The sequence below is a fragment of the Geotrypetes seraphini genome, chromosome 6, assembly GCF_902459505.1.
Source record: "Geotrypetes seraphini chromosome 6, aGeoSer1.1, whole genome shotgun sequence".
NCBI classification, from domain to species: Eukaryota; Metazoa; Chordata; class Amphibia; order Gymnophiona; family Dermophiidae; genus Geotrypetes; species Geotrypetes seraphini.
Genome location: NC_047089.1, coordinates 43,933,743 through 43,951,716, shown reverse-complemented (window position 1 = coordinate 43,951,716; position 17,974 = coordinate 43,933,743). Strand labels below are relative to the sequence as shown.

The 17,974-nt window shown below is 42.5% G+C and overlaps 1 protein-coding gene across 5 annotated transcripts in view; it reads right to left on the bottom strand.

Moving 5' to 3' along the window:
* SGCG (sarcoglycan gamma) overlaps nucleotides 1-14,940 on the bottom strand; it is a 145,141-nt gene extending 130,201 nt beyond the window's left edge. The window contains exon 1 of one of the 5 annotated variants that reach the window (XM_033948988.1): nucleotides 14,857-14,940. Coding sequence is in view for 2 of the 5 variants with exons in the window: in XM_033948987.1 (XP_033804878.1) it covers nucleotides 3,756-3,812 (57 nt within the window). In the remaining 3 variants the exon portion in view is untranslated. Of the gene's footprint in view, nucleotides 1-3,755; nucleotides 4,365-14,856 lie in introns of those variants that run through there. The other 4 variants (XM_033948990.1, XM_033948987.1, XM_033948989.1 and 1 more) reach the window with 4 other exon arrangements.
* Between the last annotated feature and the right edge of the window lie 3,034 nt (nucleotides 14,941-17,974).

Below are 17,974 nucleotides of genomic sequence, written 5' to 3'. Positions count from 1 at the left end.
GGGTCCGTGAAAGTAGATCCGTGGGTTTTACAGAGGGGAGCTACTGAGGTAGAAAGAAATTGAAATGAGAAACCACTGCTGTCAAAATGGAAGTAGCATATTTGCAGGGGGGGGGGGGGGTGGGTGATGCCATTGAGGTCTGAGGAAGTAGATCTATGGGGGTGGTGGAGGGAGAAGTATTAGGGTCCGTCAAAGCCACAGCTGTAATACAGGGAGTTAAAGGGCCATAACCAATGCAGAGACTAAAAGATTGAAAATTTTTGCAACTCTTAAAGCTAGGCTTGTAGCCTAGGGGTTAGGGCAGCTGACTGTGATGAGCTGGGTACAAGACCCGGGGAGAACACACTTTTCAGAAATTTTATTGAGAATAGGTAAAATAATAAGAAATGAGTGGGCTTCTGGTTTTGCTTGGACAAATTAACAGACGGATCCTGACAGGTGGCAGGAGTGAGAGACTCATAACCTCTACTGAAAGTGTAAGTTACAAAATGTACAATTTTATGAGCTAGGAACATAGTCTAGAGATTAGTGCAGCTGTTTAAGAGAATAATGATGCGGGTTCAAGTCCAGGATGAGTTAAGAAAAATTAAAATTTCCCTGCCGTAATTGTGAATTAAGAATACAGACTTTACTTAGTTGAATTACTTTCTCAAATGAATTGTTAATATTAGTATTAAGACAGCACAGATTCGTGGGGTCAGACGCGGCATCTCGGTAACAGCTATAGTGGTGGAAAGGGCGGCCCTGCAGTCATGAAATTTGAAACCGCAGTTGTCAATGAGTGCCGGAAGAATTTTTAAGGCCGTGCGGGTTTAGATCCGCGAGGTCCGTAAGGTCCGCATTTTACCCCTTCCCCACTCTGCCTCAACCGAAGCAAAACAAGAGATTCTTTGGGTTCCTAACACAAAGGGAGAAAATACCTGACTTTAAAATACCTTTTGGGGAGTATGAACTTCCCCTAAAATCATAGTTCAGGAATCTTGGGCTACAGCTAGACTCGCTCACTCACTATGATCCCACAAATTCAAACATCCTTTTAAAATTGTCTCCATCACCTATGGCAACTACAAAATCTCTCTACATATTGTATACTGAAAAGATGAGCGACCAAAGTGTTCCATGCCATGATAACATAACAATTAGACTACTTTAATACCCAGTATACTGGTCAAACCAAAAAGAGTTTGCTTCAGCTTCAACTAATTCAGAATGGGGAAGGGGTACAACGCGGACCTCACAGATCTAAACCCGCACATCCTTAAAAATATGAGATCCATGCTGCTTGTAGTTAGTTTCTGGCTCTGACAAACCTCGATGACAATTTAGAGCTGACGGATCTGTCTTAGCATAGGGAGGGAAAAGTATTAGGATCCATCAGTGCTATAATGTCATCGAGGTCTGTCAAAGCCGATTTACTGGGTCTGCAGGAAACCACTTTAAAGGATTCGTTTTAGAGCCGCACTAGTCTCTGGCTCTGACTGACCTCGGTGACATTTTAGCGCCGACGGATCCATCTCAGCATAGGGAGGGAAAAGTATTAGGATCCGTCAGCGCTAAATTGTCACCGGGGTCTGTCAGAGCCAGAAACTAACTACAAGCGGCACGGACCTCAGATTTTTAAGGACGTGCGGGTTTAGATCCGCGAGGTCCGTCAGGTCCATGAGGTCCGCGTTTTACCCCTTCTCTTCAGAATGCTGCAACACGACTGATAGAAGGCCACAAGTGGCATGATTACATCACATTCTTGCTGCAAAGCTACACTGGCCACCAGTACCTCACAGGACTAAATTTAAAATTCTATGCTTTGATATTCAAGGTCCTCAGAATACTTACAGAACAAAAAAGGTAGCCCTTTGCACACCTTTGAGACCTCTAAGAGTCCTCTCAAGTAACATCACTACTGTATCATCCATCAAAGAAATTGTACGATATGATACCCGCCCGCGAGCCTTCTCAGGAATAGCTCCCAACACTCTGGAATTTACTCCTAGAGACTATCTTTACTTCAGAAAGCAGGTGAAAGCCTGGCTCTTCTCCCATGCCTTTAATATTTTAGCATTCAGTTTTAGATATAGTAATTTATCCATGGAGTGAAAGTTGGTACAAATGCCAAAGCCATTCCATAACTTTGAGAAGGGATTGCCATTCAACACAATCAAAGGCCGCCTTCACATCCAGAGCCAATGCTATAGTAGCTTTAGCACATGTGGGCATAGAAAGTTAAGATATTGCAAAAAAATAATATAAAAAAAAAAAAAAATTTCTATTGTTGTATGCGGTTGATCTATTTTTTCATGAACCCATTTTTGTCAGAATGTACATATACAAGTGTGTCTAATACTGTGGAGAATCTGGTAGCCAGGATTTTAGATATATTTTGCTATCTATATATTGGACTATATACCCTAGTTGGCAAAAGAACTGCAATCTTATTTTTTATAAAAAAAATTTCCCCGCCTACGCTTTGGTGGCTAACATAGTAAAAACATACACAAAAATACCGAAAAATAGTAGGCAGCTTTCTTCAGCTCAAGAATTGGAGAAAGCCCGCACATACAATTTTTTTTAAGCACTTTTCTAAATTGCTGTAGAGAAGAACAAAATCAGATAATGCCAGCCCTAAATATTGCAATATTGCATCTTAGGACTTAGTACATGCCGGAAAGCCCTGCTTTAATGACACAGTAAGCCCAGATTTATGGAGGTGCAAGCGAATCAAGGCCAACGTGATCAATTTGCAACAGATATTTTGTTTATTTGTACTGGAATATACCGCAAATTATCTGAAAGGGCCTCTACAGTTGACAGAAGTTGGAATTCTTTTTAATATACCTAATCTTTATGGGGTTCAGGCTAGGGGAATAAAACAGTTTCTAAGTAAGGCATATATAGAAGGAAAAAAAAATGTGTGCTTAACCATTGGCTCCGTGAACACCACCTTTCTTTTTGGTACTGGAAAAAGTTGCACGCTTCAATGGTCTTGCCTCTTGGAACGATTCTGTGCCCCATATGCCTCTCAGACTCTGAGAGGCATATGGGGCACAGAATCATTCCAAGAGGCAAAAGGGGTTTTTATCCATTTGGGGGAATTATTTTCAAATTGGACTGTGTCATGAAGGTTTTATGATAAACCTTAGGGCTCTTGGGGGGGGGGGGGTCGTTGGGAAGGTCTTTGGGATAGAATCTGAGATAGGTGAGACAGGTGGTGTAGGGTCATAAGAATCCAGCCCTTGCCTTAAGTTTATTTCTCTGTGTGGTTGATGGTATGGGTTGTTTTGGATTTTTTTTTTTTTTTTGGGGGGGGGGGTGTAGCCCTGGAATACGTGTTTGTAAGTGTTCTATTGCATTATTATTGTAATTTAAAAAAAATGAAAGGATACAAGACACACTAAGCCCAGATTCTAATGCCCTTTAGTAAAAGTTTCCTAAAATGCAACAAATGTAAAACCATTGTCATGCATGCAAATCTACATCATGTGTATAGTGTGTAAAGGTGCTTCCAAGATATTTCACAGCTCTATTGCATTTGAAATGTAAAAGGCACTATCAAAGCGTTTTAACTTTGTTTCTTTAAATTAATTTTTCAAAAATATGCCCGCTTGTTCCCAAAACACACTTTTTTTTTTTTTTTTTTTTTTGCATTGCTCACTAGCTGTTTATAAAATGGCTATCTAGTTCTCCTCTCTACAGTATTCCCATTCTTAAATGGCCAACTACATACGCGTTCAGTTCCCCACTGAACTCAGATGAAGTACCTTGTTTCCTTCTATGGATGAGTCCGCTAAAGAAACATTCACCGATTTTCCTCTCATGGCGAAAGGAGCGGCTAACTTTGGCGACACAGAGCTTCATCCAGCCAACTTTTTGCCGACGACGGGTTTTCCTTTACCGAAAAACCACTTGCACTATTTGGTCTACGTAGTGCCCAGACAAAGTGTTTTTGCTCAACAAACCGCAAATTACCCGTCAGCATTAAGACTCCGCGTTTTGCGACTCATTTTCTTTCGCTTCGCGTCGCCCTCTGCTCCCCCGACTCAGCTAGAGTAACGAATGCCTCGCTTTTGCCGAAAATCAAGCGCAACCACCTGCTCCTCCCGGCGTCCACAGCAATTCCTGAATACCGGGCGCGGGTCCAGCTCCTATTCATCTAAAGAAAAAGCGAGCCCTCTTTCCCTGTGGTTGCCCAGATGTAACTCCTGCACTGCATAAAACGCACCACATCGCTCGCCCGCTGCAGCTGGCTACAGGGAGCTTTAAAGCAAAAAGCGGCCGAGTCCGCGCTCCAGCGCGAGACCGTCGAACGCTTAAGGTATAAAACTTCAGCTTAGGAGCTCCATCGAAAGCGCCAAGCGAGGGGGAGGAGGGACACAGATGATAAGGCGCGAATTGAAGGAGGCGGGGCTGAGGAAGGAGGGTGGGAGACCACGTGCCTCGCGGCACTTCGCGGGCAGCTGAGGACCCGCCCCCCCTCAGCTTGGCTTGAAGTACTCTTGGCTCTCGAAGATTTATTGAGCTGATTTTTACCATAGACAGCGGAAAGCTTTTTTATTTGGGGGATGGGGGAGGGGCTGAAATACAAATACACATTTTCTCATTCATTTTTCATATATACATACAATATAATCTTATTAACAACACTTAATGGTTAACCACAAAATTAAACCACAAAGCACACTGTATGCTTCTAAACATTCATTCCTACCAGAACATAGATAACTCCCTAAGCAAATACGGAACCACAAACTAAGGGCTCCTTTTACGAAGGCGTGTTAGCGGCTTAACGCGCGTAATACTACGTGCTAAACTGCCGGACGCGCTAGCCGCTACCGCCTCCTTTTAAGCAGGTGGTAGTTTTTGGCCAGCGCGGGGGTTAGCGCACGATGAAAAGTCAGCGCATTAACCCCGCTAGCGCGCCTTTGTAAAAGGAGTCCTAAAAGTACTTATATATAAACTTGAAACCCTAAGGGCTCCTTTTACAAGGTGCGTTAGCAGTTTAATGCGCGTAATAGCGCGCACTAAACTGCTGGCCGCGCTAGACGCTATCGCCTCCTCTTGAGCAGGCGATAGTTTTTCAGCTAGCGCGGGGGTTAGCGCGTGATGAAAAGTCACGCGCGTTAAACCCGCTAACGCGACGTCGTAAAAAGAGCCCTAAGATGCAAGACTCTGCATACAATGCAACACCACAGAAAAAGTAACACATAACTGTGCAAAATATGAAGACAGTAGATGTAAATAGTAGTAATAGCAGTAGTAGGAAATTTGAAAAAAACTGATATAAAACAATCACCACTTTACAAATTAACAAATAGAAATAAAACAAATAATGACAAATAAGAAAATACCATTTTCTTGGACTAATCCATTTTTCAATTAGCTTTCAGAGGCCAAATCTTACTTCAGGGCAGTACAATGGTATCCTGTCCTGACCTGAGGAAAGAGATTTAGTCCCCCCAAAATTGCCTTATTTCCATTTCCTATTTATAAATTTTTATCAATACAATTACAATACTACTTGATTCTACAAAAAACAACAACAAAAAAATTATTTCTACCTTTTCTCCTTTCTACTTTAATCGTCTTTGCTTCGCTCTCTTCTTTCTATGCAGCGTTGTCCTTTCTCCCTTCCATGCAACATCTGCCCTCTCTCTTTGCCTCTTCCACCCAGCATCTGCCCTCTCTCTCTCTGCCCCTTCTATCTACTGTCCACCCACTCTCTGCCCCTTCCATCCACTGTCCACCCTCTCTTCCCTTTCCATCCAGTGTGCACCCTCTCTCTCTTCCATATGGCATCTTCCCTCTTTCTATGTCCCTTCAATAAACTGAATATACTGTGCCCCTTTTCTCCTTTGTACATGATTCATTTCAGCTTCACCCCCCTCTATTTTTCTGTCTCCACCCCCTCCCCTGTGCTCTGGCATCTCTCTCTTCTCCTTTCCTTCCTTCCCACTCCATCCCATGGTCTGGCATCTCTATCTCCTTCCCTCTCCCCATGCCCTGCCATTTCTCTCTCCCTCCCTCCATGCTCTAGCACCTCCTCTCCTTCCTTTTCCTCTGGTCTGGCATTTGGCTCCTTAGTTTCCCTTCCCTTCCATCTCCCCTTCCATTATCTGGCATCTCCTCTCCTTCCTTTCTATCCCTTCCTCCCTCCTTCCTTCCTTCCTTTCCCCTGGTCTGGCATCTGTCTCCTTCCCTCTTCCCATGTCCTGGCATCTATCCCTCCCCCTCCATGGTCTGGTATCTCCTTTCCTTTTCCTCCCTCCTATGGACTTGGCATCTCTCATTCCTCTCCCCTTCCTTCCCTGGTCTTCCTTCTCCCTCTTTCCTTCTCTCTCCCCAATTGGGTGCAGCAGCAGCAGCATTCCCCTTCTCCCCCCCCCCATGGACTTGGTATTTCTTGTTCCTCTCCTCTCCCTTCTCTGGTCTTCCTTCTCCCTCTTTCCCTCTCTCTCCCCAATTGGGTGTAGCAACAGTATTTCTCTTCCCTCTCCCACCCCTCCGGACTTGGCATCTCATTCCTCTCCTCCTCCCTTCCCTGGTCTTCCTTCCCCCTCTATCCCTTTCTCTCCCCAATTGGGTGCAGCAGCACCATTTCTCTTCCCTCTCCGCCCCTCGACTTGGCATCTCTCATTCCTCTCCTCTCCCTGGTCTTCCTTCTCCCCAATTGGGTGCAGCAGATTTGAGCAGAAAAACCACTGCAGGCAGCAAGGGAGCCGGCCAGCAGCCAAATACCCGCTGGAGAGAGGCACAGAAGGAAGGAAGGTCGTGTTGGGACACCCCTGATTTAAAGTTTACTGCCGCTGCTGCTAGTTAAGGAAAGCAACAGCAGCAGAAGAGGGAGGGTGGTTCCGGCAGTGGGCCCCCCGACCATTTCGAGCCCTAGGCCTGTGCCTACTGGGCCTACCCTTTAATCCGGCCCTGCCTGAGATAAAAAGGAAGGGAATTGCATAAGGTTGGAGCTATGACAGAAAAGCTTGTCTGAATGTTGCTACTATTTAGGTTTTGGCCAGGTACCTGTGCTAGGATACTGTACTAGATGAACCCTTGGTTTGACCAAGTAAGACTATTCTTATGTTCTTATGAGTTGTAATGAGAACAAAAATAGATAAATTACATACTTTTTAATTGTACAATTAATCACACAATTAATCATGGTTACAAATCTGAATCAAAATTTTTTGGACCTGTTTCTTGGGAGGAATTTGCCTATGTTGATTTTTGTTCCTGTTATGACACTGCTTCTAAACCCTACCTGGGGCTTCTTTTTGCCTCCCAGTTTGTTATTTATCCTGTTCTGTATATTTCTGCAGATTTTCAATAAAAAATGATTAAAAAAAAAAAATGCAGCCTTAAATTCAAGAATAAAAAGCAATGAAAAGACAAGGAATACGAATCAACACATTACAAATTAAAAGAATTTTAAAACAGCATACAGAATAACCATGGACAGCCTCACAGTTTTCAGAGTCTACTTTAGAAATGTAGCCCTCATTTTTACGAATCTTAACTAACAGGTACTTATGCAAAGCGGTGCTGCCAAGCAGTGCATGCTAAAGGCGGCGCTGTCCATTCAATTTATATGATGGCTCGGCATTAGCGTGCATTGCTTGGCTGCGCAGTTTTGTAAAAGGCCACCTAACTATTCAAATTTTGGGGAACAGGAACATGAGATAAGTATAAATTAGATGAAAACCAGAATACAGGTTATCATGACTATTTCCCTACTTTGAATTATATAGGCCTTTGAGGGAAACCAGAAGATTTCAATTATTTACTTATCCTAAGGTAAAAGCTTGCCGATATAAGACTTTTCTAGACAGGACATTGAGAGGGGACATGGACCACTGGTCTGACCCAGCAGCGGCAATTCTTATGTTCTTATGACACTGGCGTTCAAGAAGGCAAATTGCAATCGTGGTTAGGTGAACGTATCCATCTTATTGTTCTTTTCGAAAATCAGTTAAGACTACTTTGTTTGCAAATTCATTACCTAACTTAGGAGTTTTAAAGACTGTAACTAGTTTATTCTGTGTGATTGTACTCTCGCTGATTGTATAGCTTCTCTAAGTGTAAACTGCCTGGTGATGGCGGTATAGAAGAATAAAGTTATTATTATTTTGTTGTTTACGATACTGTCTTAAATTAGGCAAGTCAAGTGAATCTTTGTCCTAGCGATTTTATACAGTTAGCCTGATTTAATACTTTTCCCTCTATAGACACACGATGGGAATAAATCCATAGTAAATCGTCCCTGAGTAGATGGCATGTTAAAGTTGAACTGGAACAATCTGTATAGCATTTGCCATGAATCTTTTGATCCTTCTGAGCTGACCTAGCCAGAGAATGACACGGTGAGAAAATTCATCACCGTTCCCGTCCCCGTGGATAACTGTGGGAAAGCATTCCGTGCCGTTCTTTAGTATCCATCTCAAACTCAGTCCTTCTATACCAGCGTTCTTCAATGCAAGGCTTGAGGGCCAGTGGCTGGGCCCATTCATACTCTGATTCTTCCCTCTCTCCTTAAAGAATGACGTGGAGATGGCTCCCCACGGTTATCCGCGGGAACGGTGATGAATTTTCTCACCGTGTCATTCTCTACTAGCCAACACTATTTGGGAATCAAATGTGAGCCAGAAACTGTGGCTTTCAATCTTTGCTTTCTCACCTTTAAGTTTGGAGATGTTCACTGCCTGGAGTTTGAGTATCCAGCTTTGTCCTATGCTTTTTGTCATATACCCTTGCCTGCTTCTGCTTCCTTATTTGCCCCTCCTTTTACAAAACCATAGTGCGGTTTTTAGCGTCGGACGTGGCGGTAACAGCTCCGAGGCTCATAGGAATTCTATGAGTGTCAGACCATGGCCGGCGCTAAAAACAGCGCTATGATTTTGTAAAAGGAGGGGGGGGTAGTTCTCTCTATGCTCCCCTTTTACTAAACCGCAGTAGCGGTTATTAGCGCAGGGAGTCGTGCTGAATGCTCCGTGCTACTCCCAGTGCTCATAGAGTTCCTATGAGCGTCGGGAGCTGCGTGAAACATTCAGCGCAGTTCCCTGCGCTAATAACCGCTATTGCAGTTTAGTAAAAAGGGTTTAAACATTTTTGTTGCTTTATGTTGTTATACTGTATTTATTATTTTATTGTATATTATTTTAGAAGACATTGTTCACTGCTTTGAAGTTAGAATTTTGAAGAGTGGTCAATTATGTTCATTAAACATCAAACAGTTATTTAGGACTGGCTCATTCCTCTACAGCCTTGAACACAACAACAATTTCTGGGTATTTCTCTATATCATCAGTAATATACCTTGCTGTTAGGAACTATTGAGATAAGATCTAATATTCAGCAAAATGTTATCAGCCTAACTATATTTCAACCAAATATAAATTCTTCAGGTTTCATTTTTGAATATATTACAGGGGAATGCCATTTTAGGAATGAGGAATATATAAGTGTCAAGAATAGCCCTCTCTGAATTGCAAATGATGCTGCAATCTGGTTTTCAACAAAAACTATGCCAAAAGCATGACAGCACTAGAGATGAAATTCAACAAGAAATATATTTTGCCTGTAAGGTTGTTATTTTTAATGTTGTATGTATAGGCACAAGAGAATGAAATCTTATTGTTCATGCAAGATAAACAATAGCAATAAGAAAAAGCCCCAAAACCCCATTTTCCTAAGCTTCTGTGAGTAAAAAGTAATGTAAAAAGACAAAGATCAGAAAATAGAACCTAAGAAGTTACTGCATAAAAGCCACATAATAATGACAAGTGCAGTTACTTTTTACGTATGCATTTTTCCATTTATAGTGAGGAAATCTAGTTTGAAAATCTTCAGATAAAAGCAGAAGTAAAGCTACACAAGCCCAAGTACCATTACTGGAGTACCATGACTGGCCAGAAGAACTAACAAATCGATTCTGGAAGAGATCAAACTGGCTATGTCACTCGAAGCCCAAATGATGACGTTACGACTGGTATAGGCATAGGCAGCAGAATGCTTTTTTGTTTTGGGGGCCCCGCAAGCTCAGACCCCGCCCAAGCTCTCCCCAGACCCCACCCCCATAATAGTACTAATTGTAATACTATTTTTTCCATTCATTTTTCATTTATACACACAATATAATCTTATTAACAATACATAATGGTTAACCACAAAATTAAACTACGCAAAGCACACTTTATGTTTCTCAACATTCATTCCTACATGAACACCTGGCCTTGGTCACACATGCAGATAACCCCTATGCAAATACAGGACCACAAACTAAAAATACTAATATATACAAACAAAACCCTAAGATGCAAGACTTTGCATGCAGTACAACCCCCTGAGAAATATAAACAAATGCATTTCTTCCTGAACAGTGCAAAATATAGACAGCAGATGTAATTTCTCATAACTGACAAAATTCAATCACTAAGGGCTCCTTTTACGAAGCCGCGTTATCGGTTTAACGTGTGCAATAGCACGTGCTAATTTTCCGGCCGCGCTAGCCGCTACTGTCTCCTCTTGAGCAGGCGGTAGTTTTTTGGCTAGCACGGGGGTTAGCGTGTACTAAAAAGGTGCGTGCGATAAAGCCGCTAATGCAGCTTCGTAAAAGAAGCCCTAAATTGAATATAAAATCATTTCCTCTTCCTTTGTTGCCTGGTGATTTTGGTTTTCAAACCATCTTTCCCAGTCTCTGGCTGCACTTCCTTCTGTCTGTGCTCTTAACTGTGTATCCAGGGCCACTATCCATTTGCTGGTTTTCTCTCCTTCACTTTCTGCCATACATCCATCTTTAGCATTAACTTTTCAAATTCAACTCTCTTCCATTTTTCTGCTTTCTTCTCAAAATCTACTTTTCCATGCCTTCCCTTTCCATCTATCCATGTGTACTATCTCCTCCCTCTCTCTTCTTCCTTACTACCATCTATACATAAGATGCATTTCTTCTTATCTCTTCCTTGTTGCACCCATCGCTGTGCACCATCTCCTCCCTGTCTCCCCTTCCCCTCCATCCCTATGTACCATCTCATCCCTCTCCCATAGTCAGACATCTGTCTTCCCCCTTCCCCCCTCATATGGTCTGACATCTTTCTCTTCTCCTTCCCATAGCCTGGAATCTCTCTCCTCTCCCATGGTCTGACATCTCTCTCTCCTTCCCTCCCTCTTCCTGAGGTCTAACATCTTTCTCCTCTCCTTTTTGCGGTCTGGCATCTCTCTACCCCCTCCTTCCCTTCCATTCTTTGGTCTGGCATCTCTCTCTCTACTTCCCATTCCAGTGGTCTGACATCTCTCCCTTCTTTGGGTCATCTCTCCAACCTCCTGCCGCTACTATTTAATATCTTCATAAATGATCTAGAAACAGGGATGAAGTGCGAGATAATAAAATTTGCGGACGACACTAAACTATTTAATGGAGGTCGGACTACAGAGGAATGTGAAGAATTGCAAAGGGACTTGAACAAACTAGAAGATTGGGCGACGAGATGGCAGATGAAGTTCAACGTTGAGAAATGTAAGGTATTACATGTGGGGAGCAGAAACTCGAGGTACAACTATACAATGGGAGGGATATTATTGAATAAGAGTACCCAGGAAAGGGACTTGGGGGTATTGGTGGACATGACAATGAAGCCGACGGCACAGTGTGCAGCGGCCGCTAAGAGAGCGAATAGAATGCTTGGTATAATCAAAAAAGGTATTACAGCCAGAACGAAAGAGGTTATCCTGCCGTTGTATCGGGCAATGGTGTGCCCGCATTTGGAGTACTGCGTCTAATATTGGTCGCCGTACCTTAAGAAGGATATGGCGTTAGTCGAGGGGGTTCAGAGGAGAGCGACGCGTCTGATAAAAGGGATGGAAAACCTGTCATATGCTGAGAGATTGGAGAAGCTGGGTCTCTTTTCCCTGGAGAAGAGGAGACTTAGAGGGGATATGATAGAGACTTACAAGATCATGAAGGGCATAGAGAGAGTAGAGAGGGACAGATTCTTCAAACTTTCGAATAATAAAAGAACAAGAGGGCACTCGGAAAAGTTGAAAGGAGACAGATTCAAAACAAATACTAGGAAGTTCTTTTTTACCCAACGTATGGTGGACACCTGGAATGCACTTCCAGAGAATGTGATTGGGCAGAGTACGGTACTGGGGTTCAAGAAAGGATTGGACAAATTCCTACTGGAAAAGAGGATAGAGGGGTATAGATAGAAGATTACTGCACAGGTCCTGGACCTGCTGGGCCACCGCGTGAGCGGACTGCTGGGCACGATGGACCTTGGGTCTGACCCAGCAGAGGCATTTCTTATGTTCTTATGTTCTCCCAGTGTAACATTTCTTCCTCCCTCCTCTCCACTACTATTATGTCCAACAATTCTCCCTCTTTCTCCCTTTCCCCTATACATCATGTCTCTTTCCCTCTCATGCCACACACCTGTGTCCAACAACTCTACGTTCCTTTTCCCTCCCCCACCGGCAGCATTTCCTTCTCTCCCCACTACTCCACCTGTGCAGCATCTTACTTTTCCTCCTTTCCTAACCCCCCAGCCCGTGCATTTGTCCTTCCCAACCCTCTCCCAGTACGTGCAGTATTTGTCTTTCCCAACCCCCTGAGCATCTGTCCTCCCTGCCTTCCCAATTCCTTACCCCCTGCATCTAGCCATCTCCCGTCAGATTCTGCACCCGGCCACCCCCTGACTCTGCACCCAGCCACCCCCCCAGACTTTGCACCCTCCCTCACTTGCTCGCTCTCTGCACCCTGTCCCGTCTTCCTACTGCTGCCTACAATTGGGACACTGGTTTGAAGAATTGGCCCCTCAGCATTTTTTACCGCAGTTCCTTATCTTTGGAATTCTCTGCCACTTGAGATATGCTTTGAACTTTCCTATATGAAATTCAGAGTGCGTCGTAAAACATACTTGTTTCAATAAGCTTTCATGAGTGACTCTTAAACCATTTTGTATAGAGAGCATGCTAGCTGACAGTATCTGGATTTTAAATGTATGACTTGTTTTAACATTTTGCTTATATGTCATTTATTATGGAGTTCTTTTCCTTTAAATTTTGATGTACACCTTTTGATGAATGGTGTTATATAAGTATTTTAATAAACATAAACAATGGTTTGGAGGACATGAGATAGCATATTTTTACTAGAGGTAGGTCTTCTCAGATGATTACGGTAATTGAATGGAGAAGTAGCCTAGTGGTTAAAGCAATTGCCTCTGCTCCCTGAGGTTGTGATTCCTACTGCAACTTTTTGTGACTCTGGGCAAGTCACTTAACACTTCATTGCCCCATGTAAACCACTTTGATTGTGTAAAACCACACAGAAGAAGCAGTATATCAAGTCCCATTCCCTATACCCTTACCTTTTAATTTCTTTGAGTGGGAGACCAGTCAGTTGGAGTGAGGGAGAGCACTGGATTTTAGCAAAGCCTTTAAAACAGTTCTGCACAGATGATTTATAAATAAACTTGGTTCTTAGTATGAACCCTAAAGTAATTGACTGGACTAGAAACTGGTTGAGTGGAAGAATACAAAGGGACATGGTAAAAGGAATTCACTCAGAGGAGAGAGATGCTACTAATGGTGGGTAGCACAGGGTTCAGTCCTTGGTCTGCATCTTTTAAACATTTTTGTGAGTGAAAATCTGCAAAGCTATAGGGACTGTAATAACAAAATCAAGTAGGCATGCAATTGATAGATTAACACCTATCCATGAATCACCACAGGGAAAAAAGAACAGGAAACTTTCTAAAATACTTCATTGAGCAGGAAAGTGATAATTCAACCCCAGGGAAGAATATATTATTTAGACTAGCTAATGGCTGTCAATCAGTGAGCCTGGATGGATTCCTAAGGAAGAGTTATGGGAAGCAAATGCAACAGAATTTCATAACTGTTATTAAATATATCAATTCGCTGATTTCAGGATTAGAAAAACTCTGTATATTTAGAGGAGGCAGATAAGGATTAGGTTTCAGCAGGCTATAAAGGTAACTGCTGAGAAAAAAAAGCAATTTCTAAGAACATTTTGCATATCTGTGCATATTGTGGCCGGGCCAGTCTCCAAGGGAATAGGAAAAACCTGGCTCGGACCGCAAGCAAGAATTTTGTACGCCTTTTATGTGGTGAAGTGAAGGAAAACCCGGATACCGGATTTCTGCAAAACAGCACCAGGTTTATTAGTGTCCCAAATAAGAATAAAAAAAAACATTCACAATTGGATTCTTAGACTCCCTTAGGTGCTTCCTGCACTTTGGTATAGCTCAGTCCAGGTGAGTCATATGGGCATTAACTGAGAAACTGGATAGCCCATCCTTATCAAAAGAAAACATCATTCAAAACTCAAAACTCTACCTTAGTCCAGAGCCCTCATGGTCTCATATCCCCTCTGGGATTTATCAGTCTCTCAGATTCACAGTAGCTTCTTGCTGTTCAGCTGAGCACGACTCATGCCAGTCTTTTCACATCTCAGCTCTTTTCATTGTCATACATCCAAACAAGGTAAACTTTGCTTCTTGCTCTACCATTGTACATCTCCCTTAATTAAGCAGGGCTGCCTCAGCTCTGCCTGCAGTTATGCACTGGCTTAAGTTTAAAAGGAAAACAGCAAACTTTCTTTAGGAAAACAACTGGGACTTTCACACACTATACCCTCCCAGGTCCATGTCTTCCTCACACATACTTTCCCCAGGGTCACTACACATTTCCTAGTCCCCCTCTTGGGAACCCTGGCTTTCCATTTCTACATCCCTCCCCGGATTTACATCCCATCCCCCTCCCTGCATGTCTGCTAGCTCTCCGGCAGCATTTCCATGGGGGTAAACTTTCAGTCGTTCCCTCTGGGGTTTAATCTGCAAGCCACTATACCTCCCGTGGGTTGTGCTGCCTCCCCTTGTGGACTGGGTTCCTCCAAAACGTCCCTGCTGGGGCTTAGGCAAGGTGTGAAAACTGGAATCTCTGTGGGTCGTTTGGCTTCTGTAATCAGAGCCAGCTGTGTCCTTCCCCTTCCACTCTAACTAACTTTGCCTTTGAGGCTTCCCAGCCTGCAAACTCCATGGGCTGACTCCACCCCTTTCCAAATTGGTGTCAAGTTTCTCCCTGCCTTGGGGAAAGGAGTGTTAGGGAAAATTAGTGGTTTTCAGAGCCCTCCCTATCTGGCTCTTGAGCTGTGCTGGGACCTGCCTTTTCTTGCATTCTCTGGGCTGAGCCAGCTGTTCTGGCTCTAGGTCGGGTTTTACAGAACCCTGGGCTGCATGTTGGGGAGTTTTAGTAGTAGTTTTCACTGTGAGAGGAGCTTCCCTGTCACAATATCTTTTACTGCCCCCAAAGTCCTTATGATTTATAAACCCATGGGTATGTGCTGTTTGTTTGAGTAGCCAAAAAGAAAATTGTGGAACTGATGTTTTCGATGTTACAGCTTTCTGTTGTTTTTGGTTTCCCCTTTCTTCCTGTGGAATTATTTGGTGATTTTGTTGTTTGAGTAGAACAGAGGTGAACATATATAAAGGAGCTTACTTCCATGTAGGAAGCATGTAATGTGTATATTTAAGTACCGTTTACATGAATGAATGTATGTATCAGGAATAAAAGATCTGGACACAAGTAAAATGAAGGTCATAGTAACATAAATGAGATTAAGAGGGTCATTTTAGAAGCCATGTGTAGCATTTCCATATGTAAATGTTGATTTTACAAAACTGCTACACTTCTCCCTCCATATTTGTGGGTTCAGCACTCGTGACTTTGATTATTCGTGGTTTTTATTTTGCTGGCTCCACCCCCAAATGTCATCATCTTGGAGTGCCGAGAATGGCTCCATCCCCCAAATTACATCATTTTGGAGTGCCGAGAAAAAGTTTGGTGCTTTTTTCAGCAATTGCTTCAGCATGCAGAGAGAGAATTTGTACAGGATGACAAGGATAAAGACACCGCCTGAATAAGAGATAGATGCATGTTACATTATGTTTAACATTACAGAACTATATATGAACCATGCTTTAATACTGTATAGTACTTGAATTTTATGCTAAAGTGTACAGTACAATGCAAGAAGAGCAATACATAACTTTTTTTTAAACAATCGTGAATATGAACAATAAGTTTTATTTGTGGTTTCACGGTATTCGCGAGGGATTTAACCAAAATACTGCAAATAAGATAGAAACAAAGTTACTTGCGGGGTTTTTTTTTGTATTCGCGGACTAGCTTTGCCCTAACCCCCACGAATATGGAAGAAGAAGTGTACTTAAATATGTAAATGCAGCAGAATGCACAGATTCAGATTAGTCATGTTTTGGACATACATTATTTGGGCATTCCAAAAAATTATATGTGTATGTATTTATTTAAAAATTAACTCGTACCTCTCCAGTAAATTGCTCTAACACTATCTCATAGCAGAGAAGGAAAAAGCCTCAAATAATGGTGAGCCACCAAAAACAGCTCTACTACTCACATCAGCGGCACAAAAATACCTTCAATGCTTGTTACTAAACACTGTGACTACTTTTTCCTAACTTTTGCGACCTCAAATTTTTGCTTTTCTTTTCTTTTTTTTTTCAATATTTACTTTTTTCCCCAGTATTTAACAGTCCCCCAGTGGTGACCAGCATTTCATGGTTTATGACCACTTCATCATTGTGTTTGGGACTGTATAAATACACAAGCTTTTCCTTCTGGAGGTCCTTATATATAAAGTAATATAGGTGGGAGGGTGTCAAGTTTCAAGTTTATTAAATTTTTACTATACTGACTATCAGCAAATATCTAGCCGGTTTACAAGTTAAAATAAGATTAAAAAAAATAAAATTTATACAATATATAAAATAATTGAAAAGAAAAAGAAGGGGGATTGTGAAAATTTAGACTTTAACTGGACATACTGGAAAGTGATGGTAGGGAAAAGAAGTGGAAGGAGAAAAAAAATACAAAGTTCAAAAAAAAAAAAAAAAATTGGAAAGGGAAGGATGAAACATAAGGAATGGGATCGCTTCCTAAAAGCGGTTGTGGTATTGAAGAATAAATTAAATTTAGGAGCAGGAGAATGCGTCTTGGAATAAGAAAGTTTTTAGTTTTTGTGGTACTAGAAGTATCCTACCTTTATGTAAACCGTTGACTTTATAAACGTCACTGCATTCCCAGCATCCTCTCTCTTAAAAAGATCTGAAATATCATAACATCAGCATTCTTTCCATTATGGTTTATAAACAAAACCAGCTAATAGCCTTCAGCCATCCTCTTCCATAAACTGCAATTTCTTTTAAGTCATACAAGCTCCAAATTTAATAGCTCATATTTTACATGGCCATAAAAATGTAAAAATTGAACTTTAGGAAGTTGGCTTTTTCATTAGCTAATGATATATGCAATGGGCAATGGGGGAATTACCGTAGGTGATTTGCCCATGGAGGTGGGTGGGGGAGTAGAGCATTGACTGCTAATTTTGTACATTCAAATTGGTACACACAGACGATTTGCATGTACAACTTAATTAACAAGCCTAATTGGCACCAATAATTATCAATTAACACCTCATAATTGACACTAATTTGAACTAATTAGAAGTTACATATAGAACTTGGGGCTAGATTCACAAAGCAAACCAATCGTGTACCAATCGGTTTGCGACCCCTTAGCGACCCCGGCCTGATTCACTTACCTCTCTGCCGACCATCCTCCGAACCGCGCATGCAGATGAGGGCAACGGCATGCAAAGTAGGCAGGGGCACGATTCACTAAACAACACCCTGCAACACCGACTAGGCTGGCTGATTAAAAAAAAAAGCAACTGCTTAGGACCAGTCGCTGAAGCCCTATCCGGCTGCCCTGCCTTCTGCCGCTGTGCTCTCTGACCATTCAGCCCCTATCCTGCAGCCCCGAGCGTGCCTGCCTGCCTGCCCCGAACATGCCTGCCTTCCTGCCCCAAACATGCTGCCTGCCTTCCTGCCCTGAACACGCTGCCTGCCTGCCCCGAACATGCTAGCTA